The sequence below is a fragment of the Sceloporus undulatus genome, chromosome 1, assembly GCF_019175285.1.
Source record: "Sceloporus undulatus isolate JIND9_A2432 ecotype Alabama chromosome 1, SceUnd_v1.1, whole genome shotgun sequence".
Lineage (NCBI taxonomy): Eukaryota > Metazoa > Chordata > Lepidosauria > Squamata > Phrynosomatidae > Sceloporus > Sceloporus undulatus.
In genome coordinates this window covers 350356781-350382041 of record NC_056522.1, presented here as the reverse complement: position 1 = coordinate 350382041, position 25261 = coordinate 350356781, and the positions used below count along the sequence as shown (strand labels likewise).

Below are 25261 nucleotides of genomic sequence, written 5' to 3'. Positions count from 1 at the left end.
AGGAAAGGATATGGTGGGAAACATATTGTTGGATTCCCCATCAGTAGTCAACATAATAAAGGATGACAGAAGCTGCCAACTACTGTCCAAGAATGTCCAGATGTCTACACAGTCTGTGTTTACTGTAAGAAGTAGATTCCAATAACAGTACTGACTGAGAATGAAGAAAAGTGACAGACAGAAAGAAAAAAGGTTATGAAAATAGTAATGTTTGTATGACCAGTACCATCATGTAAAGAAACAGGACTAATATACTGCACTAGAAGTGAACTCCAAAACCATATTCATAAAAATATCTAAAGTCTATGAAATCAGCTACTGATGCCAGAACACATTTGTTTCACAGAATTCAACCTTTGTCATCTGAGGACTAAATTCTCTGGTAGCAATTATGTATATATCCTAATCTAATTTGGCTCCAGACAGTTCCAGTTCCTTAAAGGTATCAATTATCGAAGAAACAATTCAGATCTTGCATGTCCTGGCAGTCTAATATGACATTTCAAAACCCGGCATTTGTTGCTGGCTGCATTTTCTATACCACTAAAATTCAATTATCTCAAGTGTGCCTGTGCCACCAACTGATTAACAACTTATGGCAGAAAATGTGTATTCAGCTAAACCCACATATATCATTCAATTGAAGCAATTCTAATAATTATCAATAAAAAAACAAAATCACATGAGAAAAAATATTTCTAGTATGCACACTGAGATTCAGAGGAGAATATATGCATATTCGCACCAGAAGCAAGCATTGTACATGCTGAGCTTTACATGCTTTTTAAAAATGTTATTTACTAATGCAGACCTTTCCCAGATTAAAATTACCTCTGTTCCATGTGTATACTGGTGTTGATATGCTTTTCAATATTGGTTATTTTTAAACAGCTGTTCCGTTGTTTGTTTTTATCACTTGCCTTTTAACTGTACTGTATATTATATAGCGCATGCTTAGTATTATACTGCATTATTATACTCAGTACTGTAGACAAGTATTTTATTTTGTTACTACTATAGCACATTTCCCTTCCAAAAAAGCTGTTGCACCACACTCCAAATTCCTTTTTGAAAACTGATGGTAGAATGGTAAAGTGGGGCCACTACTAAACAAACTCTGAGAAAGACAGAAAATGTTCCAGTTTGAGATTGGTTTAACTGCCTGGCTCAATGCTAAGGAATTCTCGGAACTGTAGTTTTTTGAGACATTTAGCCTTCTCTGTGAGAGAGCTGTGGTGCCACAATAAACTACAATTCCCAGGATTTCCTAGCTCTGAGCCATGGCAGTTTAAGCGGTCTCAAACTGGATTACTTCTGCAGTGTGTTTTGGACCAATGTCTGATCCAAAGTGACATAGCCCACCATAGCTGCGGACAACCTGCAGGCACAACTTAGCCAGAAACAGATACTACCTCCACCACAGCCTCACCAGTACAAGTGTCCTGTGTTCCCACCAGAGAAATTCAATGGCTCCCCGGACCAGTTCCAAGCCTTTTTGGCTCAGTGGATATGCTCACCAAAATTACACACTTTATTTCTGTTCTGGTGTGTCTTCTGTTAAGGAAACAGATCCACATACTTTAAGTACATGGTCTCCCTGTGGTGACAGCGTCTGATTGGGGGCCTCAGTTTACAGTCCTGTTCTTGCAGTCTGTTGCATATAAAACTCTACCTCTCCTCAGCCTACCATCCATAATCTGATCGTCAGACCGTGTGTACCAATGCCATGGTGGAACAGTATCTCCACTGCTGTACCAATTACCAGCAAGACAATTGGGTTGAGCTGTTGCTCCTGGCAGAGTTTGCCTACAACAACTCCCACCACTCCTTGAGTAGCCAGCTTGTTGGGGGCAATTGGTTTACAGATTATAAACCTCTTAGAGAGTACTAAATTCACTATTAAGTGGAACAGATATGTAAATGTGATTGCTAAATGCTCCATGCATCTCTCCTAACCTGATCCCTATTCGACCTCTTCCTATCTCCCATCTTCCATTCCTCTGTTCACTCTGGAACTGTTGCTCTGTTGCTCTGAAAGCGACTGCTGTCCATGATCTTTTTCTCTCTAGATCATTTAACCTTCTCGCTCTTACTGAAACCTGGCTCCCGGCCCATGATACTGCTACCTCCGCTGCCCTTTCTTTTGGCAGTCTCTCATCCACTCACATGAGCCGCTCTGAGGGTCGAGGAGGAAGGGTCGGTATACTATTGTCCAATTCCTGCCAGTTTCAAGTTCTTTCTTTCCCCCCCAGCTATTGTTTCTCTTCGTTTGAGTCTCACTGTATTCGACTCTTTTTTCCTTTACAGCTCCGGGTTGCTGTCATCTATCACCCTCCTGGTTCTGCTACCCAGTTCCTATCTGACTTTGAATCTTGGCTGACGTTTTTTCTATCTGATACAGTCCCTTCTCTAATCCTAGGTGACTTTAATATTCACCTTGACAATCCCAACAATCCTTCTTCATCTCGCCTTAGCTCCCTGTTTGCTTCTTTTGGCCTTCAGCCTCATTCTAACTCCTCAACCCATTCCTCTGGTCACTGTCTCGACCTAATTCTTGCTGCTAAGTGCATCATTTCCGACTACCTGGCATCTGATTTTCCATTGTCTGACCATGATTTAATTTCTTTTACTCTTACTTATATCCCACCTCCTCATCGTACTGTCCAGCGCCATTTCCGCGACCTTCAGTCTGTTAACTCTGACCATTTCAGTCAGACTTTGAATTCATCTCTCTCTTCTCTTGATCTTGGGGACTCTGCTGATTCAGCAATGTCTTTATTTAATTCCACTCTTTCTTCAACTCTTGACAGCTTTGCTCCTGTATCTGTACGTGTGTCTTCCCCCATGACTAGGCCTCAGCCCTGGCTCACTCCCACTATCAGGTTCCTCCGGTCCTGCTCTCGAGCAGCCGAACGTCTCTGGAAAAAGTCTAGAGAACCGGCCGATTTCATTCATTATAAATTCATCCTTTTATCTTTTTCATGCGCTCTGTCTATGGCAAAACAGAACTATTTTAAATCGCTGATCTGAGCTAATGAGAGGCGTCCACAGCGTTTGTTCTCCTGCTTCAATACACTACTCAAACCTTCCTCTCCCCCTGTCTTCTCATCATTTTCCCCCACTGACTTCGCCAACTACTTCATCACAAAAGTCACTACTATTCGATCTGAAATAGTTCCTCCCGACTTGCCCCCTACCACTAACCTCCTGGTACCTTCTACTAATAAACTCTCTGGGTTTCCCCCTGTTTCTCTGGATGAACTATCTAAGCTGCTAAATTCTTCCAAACCTACTACCTGTTCTCTTGATCCTATTCCCTCCCGTCTCCTAATCTCTATAGCCCCTTCTCTTCTGCCCTCGCTCCTCTATATCTTTAATCTCTCTCTCTCTATGGGTTCCTTCCCTTCTGACTTCAAACATGCTCTCGTTTCCCCAATTCTGAAGAAACCCTCTCTCAGCCCCTCTTCTTTGTCTAGCTATCGTCCAATTTCTCTTCTTCCTTTTCTTTCTAAGGTCCTAGAATGGGTCGTTTATTCTTGCTGTATTAAGTTTCTTGAAGCCAACTCCATCCTAGACCCTTTCCAGTCTGGCTTCCGCCCACGGCACTCTACAGAAACAGCCCTCACCAAGATCTCAAACGATCTCTTGCGGGCCAAGGCAAACGGCCTCTACTCTATTCTCATTCTTCTTGATTTGTCTGCGGCCTTTGACACTGTTGATCACTGTCTCCTGGTTGATTTACTTTCTGACCTTGGGTTCTCCGGCTCTGCTCTCGACTGGTTTAAATCTTACTTGTCAGACAGCTCTTTTGCAGTGGTCACGGGTGGTCAGACTTCATCCTCTGTTCCCCTATCTGTTGGAATTCCCCAGGGCTCTGTCTTGGGTCCCCTTCTGTTCTCTCTATACACACTGTCCCTAGGTAAACTCATCAGTTCTTTTGGTTTCTCCTATCATCTGTACGCCGACAACACTCAGCTGTATCTCTCCACCCCTGACCTTTCTCCAAGGCTTGAACAGCAAGTTTCTTCTTGTCTGACTGCCATTTCTCAGTGGATGCAGCTTCGGCGCTTGAAGCTCAACATGTCTAAGACTGAGCTTCTCGTCTTTCCACCTAAACCCACCCTTCATTATTCCTTTTCTGTTTCTGTCGACGACACTTCTATTCAACCGGTTCATCAAGCCCGCAGTCTTGGCTTCATTTTTGACTCTTCTCTGTCATTTATTCCCCAGATCCAGGCCACCGCCAAGACCTGTAGATTCTTTCTCCACAACATTGCCAAGATCCATCCATTCCTCTCAATCTCTACTGCCAAGACTCTGGTCCATGCCCTCGTGGTTTCGCGACTAGATTATTGTAACCTCCTTCTAAAAGGGCTTCCTCTTTCACACCTCCATCCTTTAATCTCTGTCCAGTATTCAGCTGCCCGTATTGTCACATCCGCTCGCCGCTTTGACCATGTTTCTCCTCTTTTATCCTCCCTTCATTGGCTCCCCTTCCCCTTCTGCATCCGGTACAAACTTTTGTTACTGACTTTCAAAGCCCTCCATGGGTTGGCCCCTCCTTACTTATCTGACCTTCTTTCTCCTTACATTCCTACTCGCACCCTCCGCTCTGGTAGTCAGGGTCTCCTGTCACAGTGTAGGACTACCACTGCCCCCTCCCGAATTCATCCCTTCTCGCTTGCTGCCCCTTACTCCTGGAACCTTCTTCCCCCACATGCACACCTCATCACTTCTCTACCCAGTTTCAAAACTGAATTAAAGACTGTATTGTTTAGAGAAGCTTTCCCAGAGGTGAGCCCCTCTCTGACCCAGGAAGCCTCCTTTTAACCATCCATCAAGAAGCCAAGCCCTTCCTCCAGTCCATCTGCCTTGGTCCAGGCCTCGGAGGTGGAGAAGATCTGCTGGACCTGATCTTATTCCCCACCACCACTCCCTTCTCCTTTTGTGTCGTGTCTTTTAGATTGTAAGCCTGAGGGCAGGGAACCGTCTGACTAAAAAATTTATGTACAGCGCTGTGTAAATTTACAGCGCTTTATAAATAAAGGTTAATAATAATAATAATAATAATAATAAGTCAGCAGACTCCATTCTTTTCCAACTCTGGTTTCCATCTACACATGTTCACAGCTGTGTCCTCCGTCTTTGGTGCCTGTAGCAGATCAATTGCATCAGGAGTTAAAGATACACAGTCACTTCTAAGTGAGCAATTAGACTTGGCCAAAAGGGAGTACAAGTGCTTTGCAGATGCAAAGAGAGGGCCTGGATCCCCTCTTAAAGTGGGGGATCAGGTCTGGCTCTCCATTCGCCATCTTCTGGATCATCAAGTTGTTGGAAGCAGGAGGCTTTCATATGTTCCTACCCCATAATAGTGCAAGTGAATCCTGTGGCTTTTCAATGGCTGTTGCCAGCAATTCTTCGGGCCCACCCTGTTTTTCATGCTCTCTTCTGGTTCCTGCAACCAAAGCTGGTCCTGATACCAGGACAAAAATTATATCCTTTCCAGTGATGGTGGGAGTAGAGGAGGAATATGAAATATCCCAGGTACTGGACTTCCACATGTACCATGGTCAACTGCAATACCTCATTGATTGGGCCAGATTATTATTATTGTTGTTATTATTATTATAGTTTATTTTTATAGTGCTGTAAATGTACACAGCGCTGTACATACAAATGATCAAATCAATAAAAATGAAACCTGCCAATAGCATAAAACAATAGGTAATAATATAAAATAGAATTGGTTAAAATAAGCAGGCAACAATTAAAAACATCAACATCAACTATCCAATGAAATATCAGATCCATCATTTTTATTGTGATCCCACCCACCATCCACTCCTGGGGGGGCGGGATGACTGCATTACAATTACCTTACTCCTGGGTCATTTGCTGACTGGAGCACAGGACTTTGCTATCCAGAGGAGACATTTTATGACTGTCAGTAAGCAAAAATTTCCTCTTTAACTATTATAGGACTGCCAACTAATGCCTAAAAACAGTATCACAAAACTGGAGAATACCAAACTATTACTGCCACAACATGTCATGTGGAAAGATTCTTAAGATACCAATCTCTCTGCACACAAAATCCTAATATCCCTAGTTAATGCCTTTCCAATGCAGGTTGTTGCTTTTCTTCTGCATGGCTGGTGCACAACAGTCACTTTATAGTTTTAAATGAACTCTACCACACACACACACACACACACACACACCTCACTGCAATTTTACACAACAAATGTTGAGACAGTCAACTAGAACCCCTTTTAAGATTGGACTTTCCTGGATTCTCCCCACAATACAATTCCCTCCTAAAGATTTTGTGAGAGTTGAGTGATTTTCTGAAATGACAGACAATGGGGCAAAGAGGTTCTGCAGTGGAACAGAAAAGCATGGGGGAATCAACAGGATTGTGTTCTGGAAGTGTTAGTACCTTTTGGCTCATGAAAAACATTTATTGACTTAAACCATAGACAGTAACTGGATTAAAAGCTTTCCAGAAGTTAAGAAAGGAAACATCATAATTCTAGGAGCTGCAACTTTGTCCCACTTACAAGAAGAACTTTCTCCAGTGTGTATAGTTCTATCTCATTCAAAGAACAGTTGAATTGGAAAGTAACATTAAAAAGTTATATATGAAAAACAGATAAACAAACTTACATTCTTAACATCATTCTCATGGTGAAAAATGTATTCAAATAATGCCTGTAAGAAAAAGAAATTTGCAAAACACAGTTAAGTCAAAGAAGGACAAAGGCCATTTAAGCACTCAAGTAGTCCACTTAAAAATCACAAACATCCTGTATACAAATTGTTTGTTGCAATAAAAAATTCATATCACGAAAACTTGCTTATGATACTGCCATGTCAGGAAATAATTCAGAATTAGAAGAATTTTCAATATACTAAATGGGATACAAAGATGCCTATATGTCAGTAGAAAGTAGTGCATATATAATTATAGGAGAACAGAGTTGACAGTTTTCATTTTTCCACTATAGTCCTCCCCTTGCACCAAAAAGCTAAGGATCATTCAGCAGCAGCTTTTGTTGGAGTGGTGATGGGGCAACAGAACCATAAAACTGGCAGAAAGTCTTTAACAAGTGTATGGAATAACTGCATATCTACCGTATATACTCGAACTATAAGTTGGCCTCATGTATAAGTCGAGGGCAAGTTTTAAGAGCAAAATTATGGATTTTGATATGACCCTTGGATAAGTCAAGGGTAAAACTTACGGACATGTAAAAAAGAATCTAAATGATGAAGCAAAGGAAAGCAATGCCAAAGAATCTACAGAATTATGGCAGGCATAACTGTTTTGGCTTATATTAAAGGCAGGATGGAAGAGAGAGTAGAGGGAGGTCAGTGCTTCCAGGACAGATTGCCCTCTTGCCTTTCTTAATAAGATGGTTCCATTCTTATTAAGAGTTAAAGTATAGTATTTGCGTTGACCCATGGATACGTCGACCTAGGTTTTTGGGTTCAATTTTTTGACCAAAATTTCTAGACTTATACATGAGTATATGCAGTACATCTCTTGTTTGAAGAAAAAGCCTTTTTCTTTGTCCTTCATTGAAAGAGAATAATATTTCTAAAAAATCCAAGATCAGCTTTTGTTCAGTTCTAAAATGGCGTACATTTTGCAGATTTCAAAAAAAAAACTTGCACATGTTTAATTGCTTTCCATGATTTATTCTGTTCTGCTGGCCAAGAGTTTCCATATCTTGGATAAAAAATTGATCAGAACAGAGACTACAGTCAAGAAATTAGTAGAGGACTAGGAATGGGAGGGCCATCTATGAAAGAACTAGACAAACATATAACTCTGAGCACTAAAGTAGGCTCATCCAAGCCATCATATTCCCCATCACTGTGTATGGATATGAGAGGTGGACTGTGAAGAAAGCTGACAAAAATAAAATAAAATTGAGATGTGGTGCTGGAGAAGAGTGCTGAGGATACTATGGAGAGCCAAGAAGATAAACAAATGGGTCCTAGAACAAATCAAACCCAAAACCTCCTTGGAAGCCAGGATGACTACATTGTCATACTTTGGCCACATCATGAGAAGGCATGATTCATTAGAAAAGACTATAATGCTAGGAAAGGTAGATGGCAGTAGAAAGAGAGGGAGACCACAAGCCAGATGGATGGGCTCAATTAGGAAGGCCAAGGGACTGAGTCTGTAGGACCTAAACAGAGCAGTGGAGGATAAGGTGTCATGGAGATGTCTCATCCACAGGATCGAGGTTGATTCAAGGGCAGTTAACAACAACAAGCTAGTCATGAGGAGATGGAATAAGTTAGGCAAGGCACTAAGGCCCCACTGTATAGCAACCAGAATCTCTACTCAGGCTCTAATTCTGTCTTCTGAGGTATCACTAGGATAAACTTTCAAGCATGAGAAATATAATGCTTTGCTTTAAAGGTGGAGGAGATGATAAATATTCAATTTCTCTTTATTTATTTTTATGTCAGGATGCTGAGCTCTGTTCTTAAAATTAACTTCAACACGGTGTGGAACCACAATATACATAGCCAACAACAGGCTGAAGCTTGGGAAATCATGAACTTCCATTTTCGGGGTGTTGTTTTTACTTTTTTAAAAAATTACCAATGACTCCTTTTACCCATCATCATCATCATCCAGCATGGAAGGGAGTAATAAGGCAGGCCCAACACCATCAGTCCTAGCCTGAAGAAGAAGAGCCCTCCCTCCAGTTCATCTGCCTTGGTCCAGGTGTCAGAAGGAGAAAAGAACCACTGGACTTGATCCCCTTCCCCACCACCATTCCCTTCTCCTTTTGTGTCAGGTCTTTTTAGATTGTAAGTCTGAGGGCAGGGAACCCTCTGAATAACTATCTGAGAGCCACTCAGAGAACCTTTAGGGCTGAAGAGCGGGGTATAAATACCATAATAAATAAATAAATAAATACTCATGGATTGTTTTTCTCAAAACAGGTAAATAAATAAATAAAATCATTCTTTGCAGCTTATTAGACGAAGAAACCCCCATGATAGGTTGACCTTAGGGTTGCCATAAGTCGGAAACAACTTTAGGGCACACAACAACAGAATAATTTTAAATAATAATAATAGTGTCAAAAATACATGATAAATTTAGGTCCAGTGAAGACACAGTGGACAATTTCCCATTTCTGTTGGATTAACTTGATTGTCAATCATCCAAAGAACATATTTTAAAATTCCAATATTTTATGGAGTCAGAAGCAGAAAATGTATCACAACTATTAGCTTGAAATCAAAAGAGAGATAATTGGCCTGTTCAGTTACAGTGTTTAGAACTGTAGCAGTTACATAAAGGGCTTATATTCAGTGCATTGATAAAACTGGGCCAAAGGATTTTTAAAATGTTTTGTTTATCTTACACATATGCTTAAAACACATTAGTTAAGGTTATTTTCTTTTTTCTAATATAGTTAATGTCCTACTTCCAGTAAATTATCTTTTCATGCACTAAATCCTACATTAAAGCATGATGGTGTTGTTATCTGACTATGCAATGATAACCAAAAAAGCAGAAATAGAAATAAAGTTTTGAATAATCTAAACCAAAATTATACTTCATTATGCTTGTGTATATTGGTTCAATATCACTGGAAATTTTTAAAGTATTGTAATGCTGTCTTTGCTAGTATAATATATTACGCTACCATTCATTTTATTTTCAAAGGAGGCACACAGCATGTAAATACTTTAAAAGATCTTTTCAAGTCAGGATAAGACACTGGAGACTGGTAAACATAAGAATGTTATTTAGTAATTAAAATATTTCTATCATATCAAAAGATCTCAGGGCATTGCACAAGTAAAATTAACAAAAATAAGTCAAAGCAATATAAACATTAAAAATAATTTAAAACATACTAAATACAATGTGAAGTTGAAGTCTTCCATGGCTGGGATTCATAGTTTTCTGTGGGTTTTTTGAGCTATGTGGCCATATTCTAGAAGAGTTTATTCCTGACGTTTGGCCAGCATCTGTGGCTGGCATCTTCAGATGCTGGTGAAACGTCAGGAATAAACTCTTCTAGCACGAAAACCCCACAGAAAACAATACTAAATACAATTAACAAAACAGATTTGTAAGATTAAACGTTTTAACACTACAGCATGTGCATTAATATTTTCAGATGAATAAGATAAATGAGTAATAAACAGTCATTTTGGAAGGGAATTCCACAATTGAGGTGCCACAGCTGAAAAGGCCCTCCCCTATATCCTCACACAGTATACTGACCTCATTGGTAGGATACAGAGAAGTACACCCCTCCCCAGCAGACTTCAATCGCTGGGCAGGCACAAATACAGTAGAAAACTATTCATATCATCTCTTTTTGCCATACAGAATCAGGCAAAGATGGATAATTAAAAGCAGTAGCTCCCATATATTAGCTTTTACCTTCTGTGACTCTGTGCCAAGCAGCCTGAGATTGCATATTCTTTTTTCTTTTTGGGAGCATGAATTCCCATTGCTAGTCTTAATTAAGATGAAGTATTGGGGCCATCCAGCCGTAATATCAAACCATGGTTTGATATTGAAGGAATGACCAGGTATGAGTCTTGGGTTTCCATTCTCGTTTGCACATCAAGGTTATATGCTTTTAGTCATGCCTACAGCAGTTCATGAGTTCCTTTGGCTACAAGAGCAAATACTGTGTATACTCATGTCTCGAAATTTTAGTCATAAAATTGACCCAAAAAAATCTGGGTCGACTTATCCATGGGTCAATGTAAGTACTGGACTTTAACTCATATATATATCCCTTTTCTCTGAATAGAGTGGTAAAAGGCAAGAGCTTAGTCCATCCTGGGAGCACCAAAAAGAAGCATGGATCCCTTCTAGTCTCTAATCCATCCAGCCTTTAGGATGGGCACAAAGAACTTTGGCCCGCGTGCTCCGCGCATGCTAGGGTTAAAAAGGGGCATCATTTCCGGATGCCCCTAACCTTAGGACGCGCGGAGTGCGCACAAAATGGCGGTGCCCGTTCCACATGGCCGCCGCCATTACGACGTCACGACCGCGCCACCTCTAAATGGGGCGTTTGTGACGTAGTGGGGCCGCACGAGGGCGCTTAGAGCGCCCTTTCTGCGGCCCCGGAAGGAGCTCCGTTTCGGAGCTCCTTCCAGGTTTGCATCACTGGGCGCAGCCTTTACACAGCTGCGCCCAGTGACGCAGAGGAGAAAGGGGCCAAGTGGCCCCTTTCTCCTCCTCCCCGCCACCGCCGGGTGTCCTTGGGGCTTGAAGCCCCAAGGACACCCCTTTCCAGGCCGCAGGGAAGCGGCCTTTTGCCGCTTCCTCGCGGCCTGGAAAGCGGCGGATCAGGGCCTCGGAGGCTGCCATTGTGGCAGCTGAGGCCCCGATACACCGGGGAAAGGAGCACCTACAGGCTGCCCCAAAGGGGCGATCTGTAACACGCCTTTGACTGCCAGAATTTTCTAAGTTCTTTGGCATAATTTTCCTTTGCAACATCCTTTGTTCTGAAGTTTTACCCTCGACTTATCCATGGGTCATATCAAAATCCATAATTTTGGCCCAAAAAACCTGCCCTCAACTTATACATGAGGTCGACTTATAGTCGAGTATATGCGGTATCTTGCAACAAGACACAGTCAGGAGCTTCTAATCTCAGCATGCAAAGGGGAGAGCATGACAATCTCTCACATCTGTTCATTCTTGTATCACGATACTGGGGTTTGGTGTTATGCATAAATAACCTATTAAACACACTGCAGATATGATTATGGCTAAGTCTCAACACAGTTCAGCTCTACTACGATCTGAATTCAACTCAGATCCCTGTTTTAATTATACTCTTCAGACAGTATTGCTGCCAGCATTATTTAAAAAATAATTTCATACTGTTCATAATTAATGACATTTCAATATGATAGCTTGATTAATTGTGTTTTAATCTTCTATCATCAAGTTTTAGCTCTATCTTGTTTTAACCTTGTTGTAAACCACCTTGGCTCAATGTCAGGAGAAAGGCAGGGTTTATATTAAATAGTCACTTTCCTGTGATTGTAGGAATTCATGCTTGGAAAAAGCAAGCAGTTCTGTGGTCTAAGGTTAATTATTTTACCATAAGCTAACAATTATGAGTGATAAATATCCATATTGGACATTAGCATCTTTGCCACCTTGTGTCCCAGTTTTGAGGAAAAGACAAGTTCTTCACCACTACCACCACAAATATCTAAACCACTAAAAACCTGCTTTTACAGGGAAATAAAGATTTTAAAAGATATAAAAATGTAAGATCAAGGGAAACACATACCTTTGCCAACTTTGGTTTTTCAGCATAATTATTTAAGTTCAGTTTAGAAATGTTTATGAAGGGACCATCAGGATTGGTAAGCATAGAGGCCTGCAAGGACAAAGTAACCAAAACTGCTTTATGCTCTTGTCTGTATTATCAAAAGAAAAATGACTTTAAAATTACTTCAGAGATTCCCAGCAATACTACCTATGAATGACAATGCACATTTATTCCCCCGATAGCTGAACAGCTCTTAATTCCTTCATTGAACTGCTCAGACTTCCATCTAACCTTGGCTGTCACAGCAACAGCAACAGCTCAGCCCAGTAGGAAGCCTATCTTTTGTAGTTTTTTTGTGGGTATTTCGGGCTATGTGGCCATGTCCTAGAAGAGTTTGTTTCTGACGTTTCGCCAGTATCTATGGCAGGCATGTCTTTTGTGTCTGACAAATTGGAACAAAGAAAGGGTAGATTACAGCCAGAATATCGTATTAATGTATGATTTTCGGAAGTGATAAGCAAAGGTACTCTGTGCAGTCGTATCCAATGAAATAGGTTCAGACTAGGAAAGTTGATTCTTTGCTGTTTCTCCATTCGTTCTCCCTTATTTCCTATGAAGTGTGGCTATGCATTTCTGTTCATAAACAGACAGGATATTAAACTAAAAGCAGCTGGGAATTCCATGTCATTTAATTAATTACTATATATACTCATGTATAAGTCTAGAAATTTTAGTCAAAAAACTGACCCCCACCCAAAAAAAACCTGGGTCGACTTATTCATGGGTCAATGTAAGTACTTTAACTCTTATCAAAAAAGGAACTGTGCTTTAGTGAAAGGTGAGAGCTTCGTCTCTTCTCGAAGCACCTAAAAGAAGCATCAACCCCCCTCTATTATCTCATCCATCCAGCCTTTAGGGTGAGCACAAACAGTTATGTCTGTCAAAACTTTTAAAGATCATTAGCATTGTTTTCCTTTACTTCAGCCTTTACATCTTTTGTTACATGCTAATAGGTTTTACTCTTGACTTATCCATGGGTCATATCAAAATCCATAATTTGGGCCCCAAAACCTGCCCTCACCTTATACACAAGATCAACTTATAGTTGAGTATATATAGTAAAAATGTTATTTCATATTATAAATGCTCATATACTGGAGATTTAAAAATCATTAATACACTAAAGAGAAACATATGTAGCAAGTTAATATGGAAGGATGATGCAAAGATCAAGTTGGGGCTAGAACAAACCACCGCAATAGGGCGGATTGGCGCTGCCCTGGAGCTACTAACTCTGGAGCCACGGCAACCACATACCAAAGCCTCAATCCATCCTGACACCAGCCCAAATATGAGTGGAAAAGATCCACTCCCATTTGGGCCAGTAAAACGCTGTCTTAGGCAGCCCTATTGCAACCCCAGGGCAGCTTCGAGCTGCTCTGAGGGCATGCAGTGTGTAAACACCATGCCTCCAGAGCAGCTTGAAGCTGCCCATGTCTGGTCAGCCAGAATGGCTCCTGGATGTCATGGAGGCATCTGACATCTAAACGCCACGTAACCAAACTACCTGGAAGACAGCTTTTCAGGCCATTATCTTAATCAACAACAATTCTTTATTACAGTTCAGAGATCAAACAAAATAAAATTCACAACATATAAAATAAATTAAGAGAACAAGGAATAATTGGTGTTTATCTTAATGTGGACTTCAGTGTTCCAAGGTTTCAAACATTACATAACATACATTAACAGAATATGCTGTTTGTTCTTTCCTGACTCTTACCGTTCCAAGCCTCACATATCTTCCTGAAGCACTAGTCATTGGACGAGCTGTGTGAGCAGTTCTTGGAGTCTTTATAGCCTGTTCAATGGTACCTGGTCGTCCTCCCTGTGTGCTGGGCCGTACAAATCCTGTAAGAGGTCTCCCTGTCTGAGTCACTGGCCTGAAATGATCCACAGATACAAAAATATGATGCATGAAGGGATATTCTCTACTATTATAAACAAGGCAATCCTATACACGGGAGCCTAAAGTATTACAAAGGGGTATGTTTCCCATAGGTGCAGTTGAAAGGATCTGCAAACAGCTTGGTGCTTCCACTTCATCTTACATTCTGCCATTACTCGCTGTGCATTTCAATAGGGTTTGCATGAAAATCTGCAGTAAATAGGTATTTACTATAATGGTACTGGAAAAGTGGTTTAGAATGTGTGAAATTAAAATGTTGAGCATCTTGAGTTTAACAAGGTTTCCTCTTTATATCAGATTGTTCTTTATTTTACTTTACTATGTCTATGGTTGTATACTCTATTTCCTACTCTATTTATTGTGTATACGTCTGTCTGAATACTAAGAGGTTGTGGACAATGTTTGATACTTTTTCTAAAATACAATAAAGTAGAAATAAGTTGATAATGTCAACTATGCTTGTTCAGAGAGATGAACTGCAGCATTCTAATTACCTTATTATCTAAATATTTTATATTGTTGTTCTTGTTTTGGCTTTTTTAAAATATGAATTTCCTCATAATCATATACTTCATGTCAGTTTGCTATCCTAGCAGTAAACTACTTGCAAATGACACAAGCTAGATATCACATTGGTTTGTTCACAATCTAGCTATCACAGTTGTATTTCTACACAACTGAAACACATGGAAACATAAAGAAACATATTGAAAATGTCACTTGGTTCAAAAGAGCAGTCCATGGTTATGAGACGAGAAGGAAATACCTATAATGCAGCATGACGACAACCCAAAACATAAGGAAGAGTGAAAAACAAATCCTAAGCAATATTAAATAGACTTCTCGCTGGATAGCATTTATTAGTTAAATAAAGGTAGGGCAACTGCAGTGAGACTGTGGACCACTTTATGGGTTGCTCAAGGGCTACAGTTCTTAATAATAACAACAATAATAATAAAAACAACAACAACAACAACACCTTGTTTTAATCAAAAATTAATTTGATCAATTTTAATCAAATGTACAGTTTTGGTTTTCATTAAACAGAAGAAGCCCCCCCTCCCAATCCATCATCATCTAGCCTAGGGAGAAGTGAGAGGCAGGCCAGCTCCATCAGCCAAAGTAAGAAGAAAGCCCCCCTTCTTCCAATCCACCATCATCCGGCCTCAGAGGGGGAGAGAGGCAGGACAACTCCATCAGACTTTTCACCCCAAAACATTTTAAATTTAGGGGATCCCTGGAGGCCACATACAACCTGGAGACTGTCCTTTTCACATTCTGGAATGAAGAACAGTAAATGAGGAACAGTGAACTTATGCCAGTTAAGTTTATCTGTGAGCTGAATACCTGACAGCCTGGCTAGGTCCACCACCCTGACTAGTTCCAGGGACTTTCAGTGAAGTACCAGGACCTGCAAAAAAAACAAAGTTACATAATTTTATGTTCTTAGATTACTATTCACCTTTCTCTTCTTCCTGCCCTATCTTTTAACCTTTTTCTAATAAAATTTAAGTAGCATAATGTAATGGGTCATGTATACTATGTAGGTATGTAAGAGAGAAATATTCCCAATACTATTTTTTATGGAATGTGATTTATGTCCCCAAGTGCATCATATCATCCAATAAAGTTAGTATTATAATGAATGGGTATAATATAAATCAAATTGGGCTCTTCTAGTTTTCTGAAATATATTCGTAGTAAATATAAGCACTTGGAAACATTACTTTGATGGGACTAAAACTCCCATGATGGCAGGGAAATTCTTGGAGTTTTGGTCCAATAAATCCAAAATCTAAAAAGGAAGTATGCAAGTCTCTCACATAGAGAGAATTCATTCATTTGGCAACAGCAAGAGGAGGAAAACTGAAATTCAGAGTACTCCCCCAAGAAAAACAAGAAGACTAGCTTTGTTCTAACATCAAAACAGCTATATAGTAGAAACTGTTCTTGGACTGAAGAAGAGAAGCATATACTGCCCTTTGCCACTTGGGGATCAGGATCGCTGTGCTCGCTTTCTCTCAAGAAGCAGTATTTGAAAGGAAAAATCTGTCTGGGCTTTTCAACATGCCAAAAAATAAGCAGCTGCAGAGAGTTTATTTTCCATCTGTATATGTATGCACATGCCTCAAATCTCCTGTTCACTTATGGCAACTCCATGAATTTTTCATAGGGTTTTCTTAGGCAAGGAATACTCAGAAGTGGTTTTGCCAGTTCTGTCTTCTGAAAGATAGCCTAAATTATCTGACATTTGTTGGCTATCTCTCATCCAAGTACTAACCAGGGCTGACTCTGCTTATCTTTATTTCCCTTTATTTGCTCCAACTGCCAGTAGCCCTGTGGTGGCAAAACTAAGGAGAAACATACTGCCATCTTTCACAGAGGCCGATAGGTGCACCAATTCTATCCAAGTAAGAATGCAAGCAGGAACAATTAGCCTGGCACTAACTGATTATAAATACAGTGGTACCCCGGGATACGAATGCGCCGCCTTACGAAATTTCCAGGTTACGAAAAAAATCCATTTAAAAAAACTGTTCCGGGTTACGAAGGTTATTTCGGGTTACGAAAAATTTTTTGGTGCTTTTCGGCGCTATTTCGCACAAAATCGCGGCTTTTCCCCATTAGCGCCTATGGCTTTTTCGCCTTACGAAGATTTTCGGGTTACGAAAGCGGCGGCGGAACGAATTAATTTCGTAACCCGGGGTACCCCTGTACCTGCTTTGTTTTGGCACTGCGATACTAAACTTTATCCAACCTGCTCTCCCCATTCTGCTTTCCTTGTGTATCTTGCCTTAAAATGAGGAGAGCTGGTTCTATATTTGTATCTCATTTTTCTGTAATGGGAGCCACTTTGGTAGGTAGTATTTGAATAGAAAGCTGAATAAAAATATAGAGTTTATTTATCTGCTGTGCAAATGGAAGTCTACTAGGGCAAGGGAGCCTCTTTTATATCTTCTTCTTCTTCACTGCAGCTCTCAGAAAATAGTAGAAAGACCTACAGGAAAGAACTGACTTTCAGAAGAGCCTTTTCAGGGGGAGGAGAACTCCTGCATAAGCAGACTTCTTTCCATCCATCACTGGATGTGCCCCGCGTGATAAAATAATAAAAGATGATAAGTAGTATGTTCCATACTAAAATAATTCAAAGATAAACTGGGTTGCTTTAGAACACTGGAGAGTCATCTGGGAAACCCAAATTGCTGAGCCAGCAACCTCTAGCGCAGCCTTTCTCAAATAGTGGGGCGGGCCCCCCAGGGGGGGCGCAAGGCTCCGTAAAGGGGGGCGCGAGGCTCTGTTATGCAGAGGTGTACTCATAACAATTTTATAGACAAATGATACTATTTACAGTCGCACGGGGGGCGCGAAAGGTTTTCTTCTTCCTGGGGGGGGCATGACAGAAAATAATTGAGAAGCACTGCTCTAGTGTGTAAAACATTATCTCAGGTGATAAGTATAGCAGTGTTATAGTATTCTGTTTGCAGCATGGACGTTTTTATTATAGGCAACTAGTATTTTTATTGAGACATGAAAATGTTGGCCAAACACAAATATAATAAAGAAAGTAAAACTTCAAATTATTTAATCAAAAAAGGAATAAAAATTTAGAGGAAATTAAAAACAATTTCAAAAGGGAAAAAAACAGAATGGTCATATCAATTGATAATGTTAACTTATCCTATGAGACCAGGAATAGGAAAGTATCTAATTAACTATAAAGAAAAAATTAATGTCATGGCGAAGGCAACATGAATTTATGTGGTTTAATACATTTTGCAGCATCTAAATGTAGCTTACGTGCAACCTGTGCAATTGCATTTTCATCAAGCATCATCTCAGCAATGCCTTCCTGATCGACATCTATTTCATCCACATAAACCATTTCTGTTAATGCTCGTAATTTCAAGCACCAAGCAGCCTGCAAAAACAGACCAAAGTTCAATAATCTGAAACATTCAAAAGCAGCAAGAATATCACAACAGTAGGCTTCAGTCACTTTCATCAAATTGAAAAGAACACAGATATGATGAAGGCAGGTCAGCAAAAGGGTCTGTCTGCTAAGAGGAGATGGACGTAGACTTTTGGGCCTCCAGTGAATGTTGGCTGGATTCTACCTTGCCACACTAGAGAAAGAAGTTAGAAAAAGCACTTGAGAAGGAATTATGGGTTGCAGATAAGTATGTGATCACAGAAGTGTGCAGAGGGCACTCTTCCTGAGTTGTTTCAGAATGGAGAATGCTGAATATTCAAAATCTCAAGTTAAAGTCTCTCTTTCTACCAGAAGAGAAGGGTTTTTATATACAGACAAGCAATTATATTATATTATTACTACCATATATTGCATTAATAGTTTTAAATTCCATAAATACAACCCAGAGCACAACCCTAACATCTGATATTTGTCAGAGTTTATGTTAAAAAAAAAAGGTCTGAACACATTTTAAACAGTATTTTCAAAGAATCAGAACTGTATGAAAAACAAGGAATTCTGAAAAATTTGGTGTAAGTACATCTCTTAACACATGCACCTACTAAATCCCAAGCACTCTTTTAAAAATTACAAATTCTAACAGTTTCCACATCTCTGGGGGAAAATATTCAAATCCAATGATTTGTGTGGCAAATTGGCTCTCATGAGGCCATAAATTCATTGGGTTTACTAAAAACTTCAGAAAAGACTGAAAAATAATTCCGCTCAGACCACAGAGCTTATCTAGTAAGAAGCAAAAAATAGCTTTTTCTTAATAGCTGAAAACAATGGGGGGGATTTGTCTCTACATTTTCTGGTAACTTAATTTCAACAAAAATCTAATGAGATTAGAGAAGTCTAAGAAAAGAACTAGAATAGTAAAGTGGGAGCTGTCAAACTCATTAGAGATCCCTTTTCAGACACAATACAGGCCACTATATATTTCTGTACACACAAACACAAACACTCCAAAAAGCAAACCTTGATTTTGCCATTTTATATAAGAGACCACATTTTACTATGATACTGTATTTAATGGGGCTTAAGCATCCATGGATTTTGGTATTCACCATGGATCCTGGAACTAAACCCCAGTGGATACCAAGATCTCACTGTACAAGACAACTGAACTATCTAGTCTCCAGTGATTTCCTGGTTACTGGAAGATAGAGGAATAAGATATAAGAAAAGCCCTGCTGGATTAGACTAAAGGTCTGAATTGTTATGTAGTTCAATTAACAACTGGCTAATGAAAAGGAAATAACAAATAGCTAAAGGATATTTTCATATACATGATTTGGTCTGGAACATATGGTGAACTGTACTGCAAAATTTCTATATGACTAACTACTGAGGATAAATCAGCGGTTCAATTTAATAGAAAACATTCTCAGGAAATACATGTGTATATGTGGATGTTTAACAACCTGGGGTTGCTCAAAATACACTGTATTACCATTAATCAGACCATTTTAATAGTTCAGGTCATGGCAAACTATTATATTAATAACTATAGAAAATTTTCTTTCTGATTGCAGCCATCAAAAATAAAGCCTTATATAAGAAGAAAAAATCATCGCAAGAAAAAATGCTGTAAAAGGGCAGAGGCAAATAACAAGAAACAAGTGACTCCCAAAACACTTGTTAAGTTACACTCCATTTTTCCAGTTGCCTGGCAGGAGATGGCAGTGCCAAAGCCCTCATTCATACCATCTGGCTGGGATCAATAGCACAGAACCAGACTCCTTCTCAGGCCATCTGTCTGCTGCTAGGATTAAGTGACCCAACTTTAAAGCACAGCTCTAGTGGAGACTGTAATGAAAGTTTTATTCAGTTTACAGTCTGGGGTGGGGGAGAGGAAAATTTGAATTACATTCTGGACCGGTATCATATCCCCTATCCCTAGTATATGTTATACTCACCATTTTAGCTACACTTGCTGTAATGTAATGCTACATATTTAGTCTCAGATACAAACAACTCAAAATCTTATTCATACAACAAAATAATCTTTTATTCTTTAAAAACTGAATCACGGTAGTTTAGTTCACAAGGACTAACCATAATAAAATGCAAGTATTTTTATTGTTTATGAAATAATATATTCTAGGGAAGAAATTTAAATTGGTTATGCTTTCCTAGAAACAAGATAATGGTACTGAGCAATTATGTAGTATTTTAGATCAGTGTGCACTAGACCACAACTCCCATCTGCCCTGTCCAGCATAGCCAATGGTGACAAATACAGGGAGTTTCAGTCCAACCCACCCTTGCTCTAGTTCCAAAAAAAAGCTTATACGTATTGCCTTACTATAATGACAAACACAACAATCATCTTGGGCCTGAAAGTAAGTAGCTTGTCTGAGTTTCTATATAGGTAAGACTAGAAAGAGGAGTCCTGATATGTAGCTACTCTGGGAGTTGCTACAATTCTCACCCGAATTTAGACTTTTAAAATGTCAAATATTTTGAGAAAACAATACAGTATTACTTCAGCACTGTCTAATCCCTTGCCACTAATCACTTCTCTTTAAAAGACATGGAGGTTACACAAATAATGAAATGCAGCACTAAGACAGAGTAGGAGTTAATATTTCTTTTAAAAATATGGAACAATGGAAACTAAATAGAAATTATAAATAAATGGAGGCATAATTATTAAACAGTGTAGCAACAGCACATACACCATTTTGTGTAGGGCACTACTCTATGAACCAGTGTTAGCTCTCTGCCTACAAACTGACATATGGAACACAGAGAACAATAATCAGATTAGGCAACTAATCAGGATGATCAACCAAGACAGCAGCACAGAAGCACGTTCCTGCTAGGTCATGCTACTGCTATAAGCACAGTAGCCAAGATGCATTTGCCAATGATGATGAAAAGGTTGCTGGCAGTAGTAGCTAGTGTAGTCTCCATCTCCTTCTCCCTTCTCCCCTCCTTCAAATATATTTTTAAATTATTTATATATATATACTTGCAAGTCCCATCAAGTCCAACAAGTCTCCCTCTCTATTATGTGCTATGTTCTGTCTTTTTCTTCCCTGATTTTCCCGTCTGATAATCTCCCAAATCTGAACTGCCCACTCACTAGTCTTCGATGAGAAATGGGAAAATCTAGAAGATTTCTTAAAGGCTGCTATTCTTTTATATGTAAAATACTAGAGCTCTTCTAACAGCTAAAGTGTGGAAAGACTTATCTAATAAAGATAAAGCATTCTGCATAAAGGCTGGTAGAACCAAGTACTTTTGTAAGTGAAAATGTGAACTACTTTTGACAAAGAAAAAAGAAAAGGAAATGTCTGACAGAAAGATTAAATAAGGTGAGACAGCCCTAAAGGATTCCAGTTTGCTTGCTCTTCTAGCTGATGCAATCTCTGCCACAAGTAAAGTCTGAAATGATATGAAACAAAAAGGATGTCTGCCATAGCAAGTGGCTCACACAGAGGTTTCATCAACTATGAAACAACAACAGAGAGAAACCAAGGGGTACCTAATGAGAGACTGGAGGATAAAGTCTGTTTCAAAACCTTTTTCCATAAACAAGTCAGTAAATAAGGTTCCTGATGCTGGACTCAAAATGAGAAGACAATGGTGCTAAATAAAGTTTAAAGATGTTAAAAGACTATTCTCCCACAAATATAGACAGTGGTTCACAATGAGTTAGACATATATTGAATAAAGAGTCGGACATGTCGTATGTACTGTATATACTCATGTATAAGTCTAGAAATTTAGGTTAAAAAATTGACCCAAAAAACCTGAGCTGACCTATCCACTGGCCAATGTACTTTAAATCATGCGTGTATGTGTGTGTTTCCGGGATAATGACCACTGTGTGGGGAAATCTTAATTGTGATTTAATTGTGCAATTTTCACAGAATAAACCCTGTTTAAACTTCAGTTTTCTTCCGTGTGATAAACTGTTTATCTCAGTGAGGGGGATATACAAGTATCCTGGACATAATGGGGTAGAGGTAGGTGTGAATTAGGTGGATCCAGTGCATTCCCAGCCCATTAATCCCTTCTTCCAAACAGGAGGAAATATTCAGAACTAGTTTTTTGTGGGTTTTTCGGGCAATGTGCCCATGTTCTAGAAGAGTTAATTCCTGACGTTTCGCCGGCATCTGTGGCTGGCATCTTCAGAACTGTCTTGGAATTGGTCTAATGAATTCACTCACTGCCCAAAATAGGAAGGTGCTAGCTAACTAGCTACACACACACACACACACATATATCTCACATTTTAAAAATGGCCATAGGAGATGAGGGGGGGAATAATCTGCCACCATTGTTTCCATCCAGCTAGAAATGCTTTGGGTGATTTGGGAGGCTCTGAATGTCTTTTATTCTCCTCTTAAGGCTGACACCTGTATTGTACAAAACTCAATATCTTTCTGTAAAAAACAAAAAAGGTGATGACATTTGTCCAACATTTCCCCTTTCCTTAACACTTCCTTAAAATAGTCCCTGTATGCAATCCATGGACGGTCATGATATTTTAAAAGAATGTTTTCAGAGCATCAAACCTTTTATCTTAGACTGTTCTCCAAAGTTTTCCTGCCTTGCAAGGTGGATCCGGCTCCAATCCCAGATACAAACAAAAATCCACCAGTGATACCTTTATGGGACAACCAAAAGGCACAATATACTTGTGGAAAGCATACAAGTATATTGTGCGTTTTGGATGGCCAGTAAAGGTATCACTGATGGATATTTGTTTGCATTTGTTAAATGGCCAAAACAGCTGACCCTGAATAATTCCTGAAACGTTATGCAAAAGTCCTTTTTAAAAAGGCTACAATGCTGGGCCAGTATTCTGCATTTCAGTCATATTGTCCTTAAATGGCTGGATTTATATACAGTACTCATAGCTTACACCCCAAATACTATCATATCAAGGAACTCAGCCACTTTGTGGATCCTGTGCTGGGAGGATTGTGAGAAGTCAAAAACAACCCAGCAACAACAATATAAGACAGTGCTCCCCAAATTGTTCTCTCTAAGGGACTTTGGACTTCAGCTCCCAGAATGCCAGGCTATTGGCCGACATGGCTGAGGCTTCTGGGAGCTGAAGTCCAAAATCCCTTATAAAGGCCACCGTTTGGGGACCACTGATCTGTAGACTCAGTATGTAGAGCAAGGGTCCCCAAACTGTGTTCTTGAAGGGATTTTGGACTTCAGCTCCCAGAATCCCAAGCTATTGGCCGACATGGCTGAGGCTTCTGGGAGCTGAAGTCCAAAAACTCTTACCCCTGCTCTTCCCATTACCTGGTCGCCAGGCTCCTTCTCCAGCATCTGGGAGCAAAGATCCGAGCAGGGCTGGAACTTCCTCCGCCTGAAGTAACTCAAGGCGTGGACCAGCGGGTCCATTTCCAGCGCCATGCGGGAAGGGCAGCGAGAGAAACGGCCACAATAACAACAACAACTACTACTACTACAAGAAGGCCTCTTCTCCCTCCTGCGGCCTAGTCGTGGCGGCCCTGGTTCCCGTTGCCTAGCAACGCTCCGCCAGGGGCCTAGGCGGAAAATAGGCGGCTAAGCAGCTGCCTAAAGGGAAGGGTTGCCTGAGTTGCTATAACACACTGCAGAAACAATCCACTTTGAGACCCACCTTTTACTGCCCTGGCTCAGTGCTATTAGGGAATCCTGGGAACTGGTAGTTTATTATTGTGGCACCAGAACTCTCTGACAGAGAAGGCTTTAAATGTCTCACAAAGCTACAGTTCCCAGGATTCCCTAGCATTGATTGAAGCAAGTGCAGTTAAAGCAGTCTCAAAATGGGGGTCATTGCTGCAGTGTGTTTTGGGCCAAAGAGACAGCCACACTGCAGGAACAATCCAGTTTGGCACCACTTTAACTGCCTTGGTTCAGTGCTGTGGAATTCTGGGAACTGTAGTTTATTATTGTGGCACTAGAGCTCTCTCACAGAGAAACAAAAGGTGCAGAAAACATATTGCAGAAATAATCCACTCTGAGACCCCCTTTAACTGCTCTGGCTCAGTGCTATTAGGGAATCCTGGGAATTGTAGTTTATTGTGGCACTAGAGCTCTGACAGAAAAGGCTAAATGTCTCACAAAGCTACAGTTCCCAGGATTCCCTACCCTTGAGGCAAGGGCATTTTAAAGGAGTCTCAAAAATGGGGCTCATTTCTGTAGTGTGTTTTGGGCCAAATAGACATCCACACTGCAAGAAAATGCATAAACAAATACATAACACACAAACAACTAAAGATTGCATATCCCCTTATCCCTTACCTCAACTAAAACGTCAACATCATAAATACAAATTAAAATTAATTTTAAATAATCCATCTCGACACCGCTTTTAACTGCCACGGCTCCATACTATGGAATCTTGGGATTTGTAGTTTGGTGGGATGTTTAGTCTCCTCTGTCAGAAACCTCTGGTGCCACGACAAGGTACTGAATCCCAGGATTCCATAGCATTGAGCCGTGGAGGTTAAAGTGGTGTCAAACTGGATTATTTCTGCAGTGCGTATGCAACCTTTGTTAAGAAAAAACAGCACAATGAAAGAAAACTATTTTTATTTCGTTTTTATGCCACCTTTCTCCCAAACAGATCCAAGGCTGCTCACAAGATAAAAACATTTTAAGAACTTTACAATAAGAATTTAAAAACAGTTAAAATCATCTAATTAAAACAGTATAAACCTATCGGGAATGAGTAGCCCTAATTTCCAATGATGGTGGTGGTGGAAATCATCCACAAAGGAAAAGAAATAGGAGCTCTGGTGCTCAACAAACTACATTTCCCAGAATTCCAAAGCACTGAGCCATGACAGTTAAAGGGTGGCAAGTTTCTACAGGGGGGCGGGGAGTTGTCATTGCCATCCTCTGAGAGAGTGCAACTTGCCCAAGGTTACCCAATAGGTTTTTATGCTCAAGCATAATTAAAAACTTTCTTGTTCTCTAAAGCATTTGGAACTTATTTTAATATTATTTTATAATTGTTATATTTTATTATATGTATTAGTTGCTTTTTACAGTTTGCATTTTAACTGC

General features: G+C 39.9%; 1 protein-coding gene across 3 annotated transcripts in view; it reads right to left on the bottom strand.

The window, feature by feature from the left end:
* The window catches only part of TTC8 (tetratricopeptide repeat domain 8), a 49627-nt gene extending 24628 nt beyond the window's left edge, over nt 1-24999 (bottom strand). The window contains exons 1-6 of one of the 3 annotated variants that reach the window (XM_042445394.1): nt 24911-24999; nt 18061-18181; nt 15610-15673; nt 14077-14236; nt 12312-12401; nt 6667-6711 (exon numbers count right to left, since the gene is read on the bottom strand). In XM_042445394.1, the coding sequence (XP_042301328.1) occupies nt 6667-6711; nt 12312-12401; nt 14077-14236; nt 15610-15673; nt 18061-18145 (444 nt within the window). In that variant the 5' untranslated portion in view covers nt 18146-18181; nt 24911-24999. Of the gene's footprint in view, nt 1-6666; nt 6712-12311; nt 12402-14076; nt 14237-15609; nt 15674-18060; nt 18182-23506; nt 23745-24493; nt 24611-24910 lie in introns of those variants that run through there. The other 2 variants (XM_042445393.1, XM_042445392.1) reach the window with 2 other exon arrangements.
* Between the last annotated feature and the right edge of the window lie 262 nt (nt 25000-25261).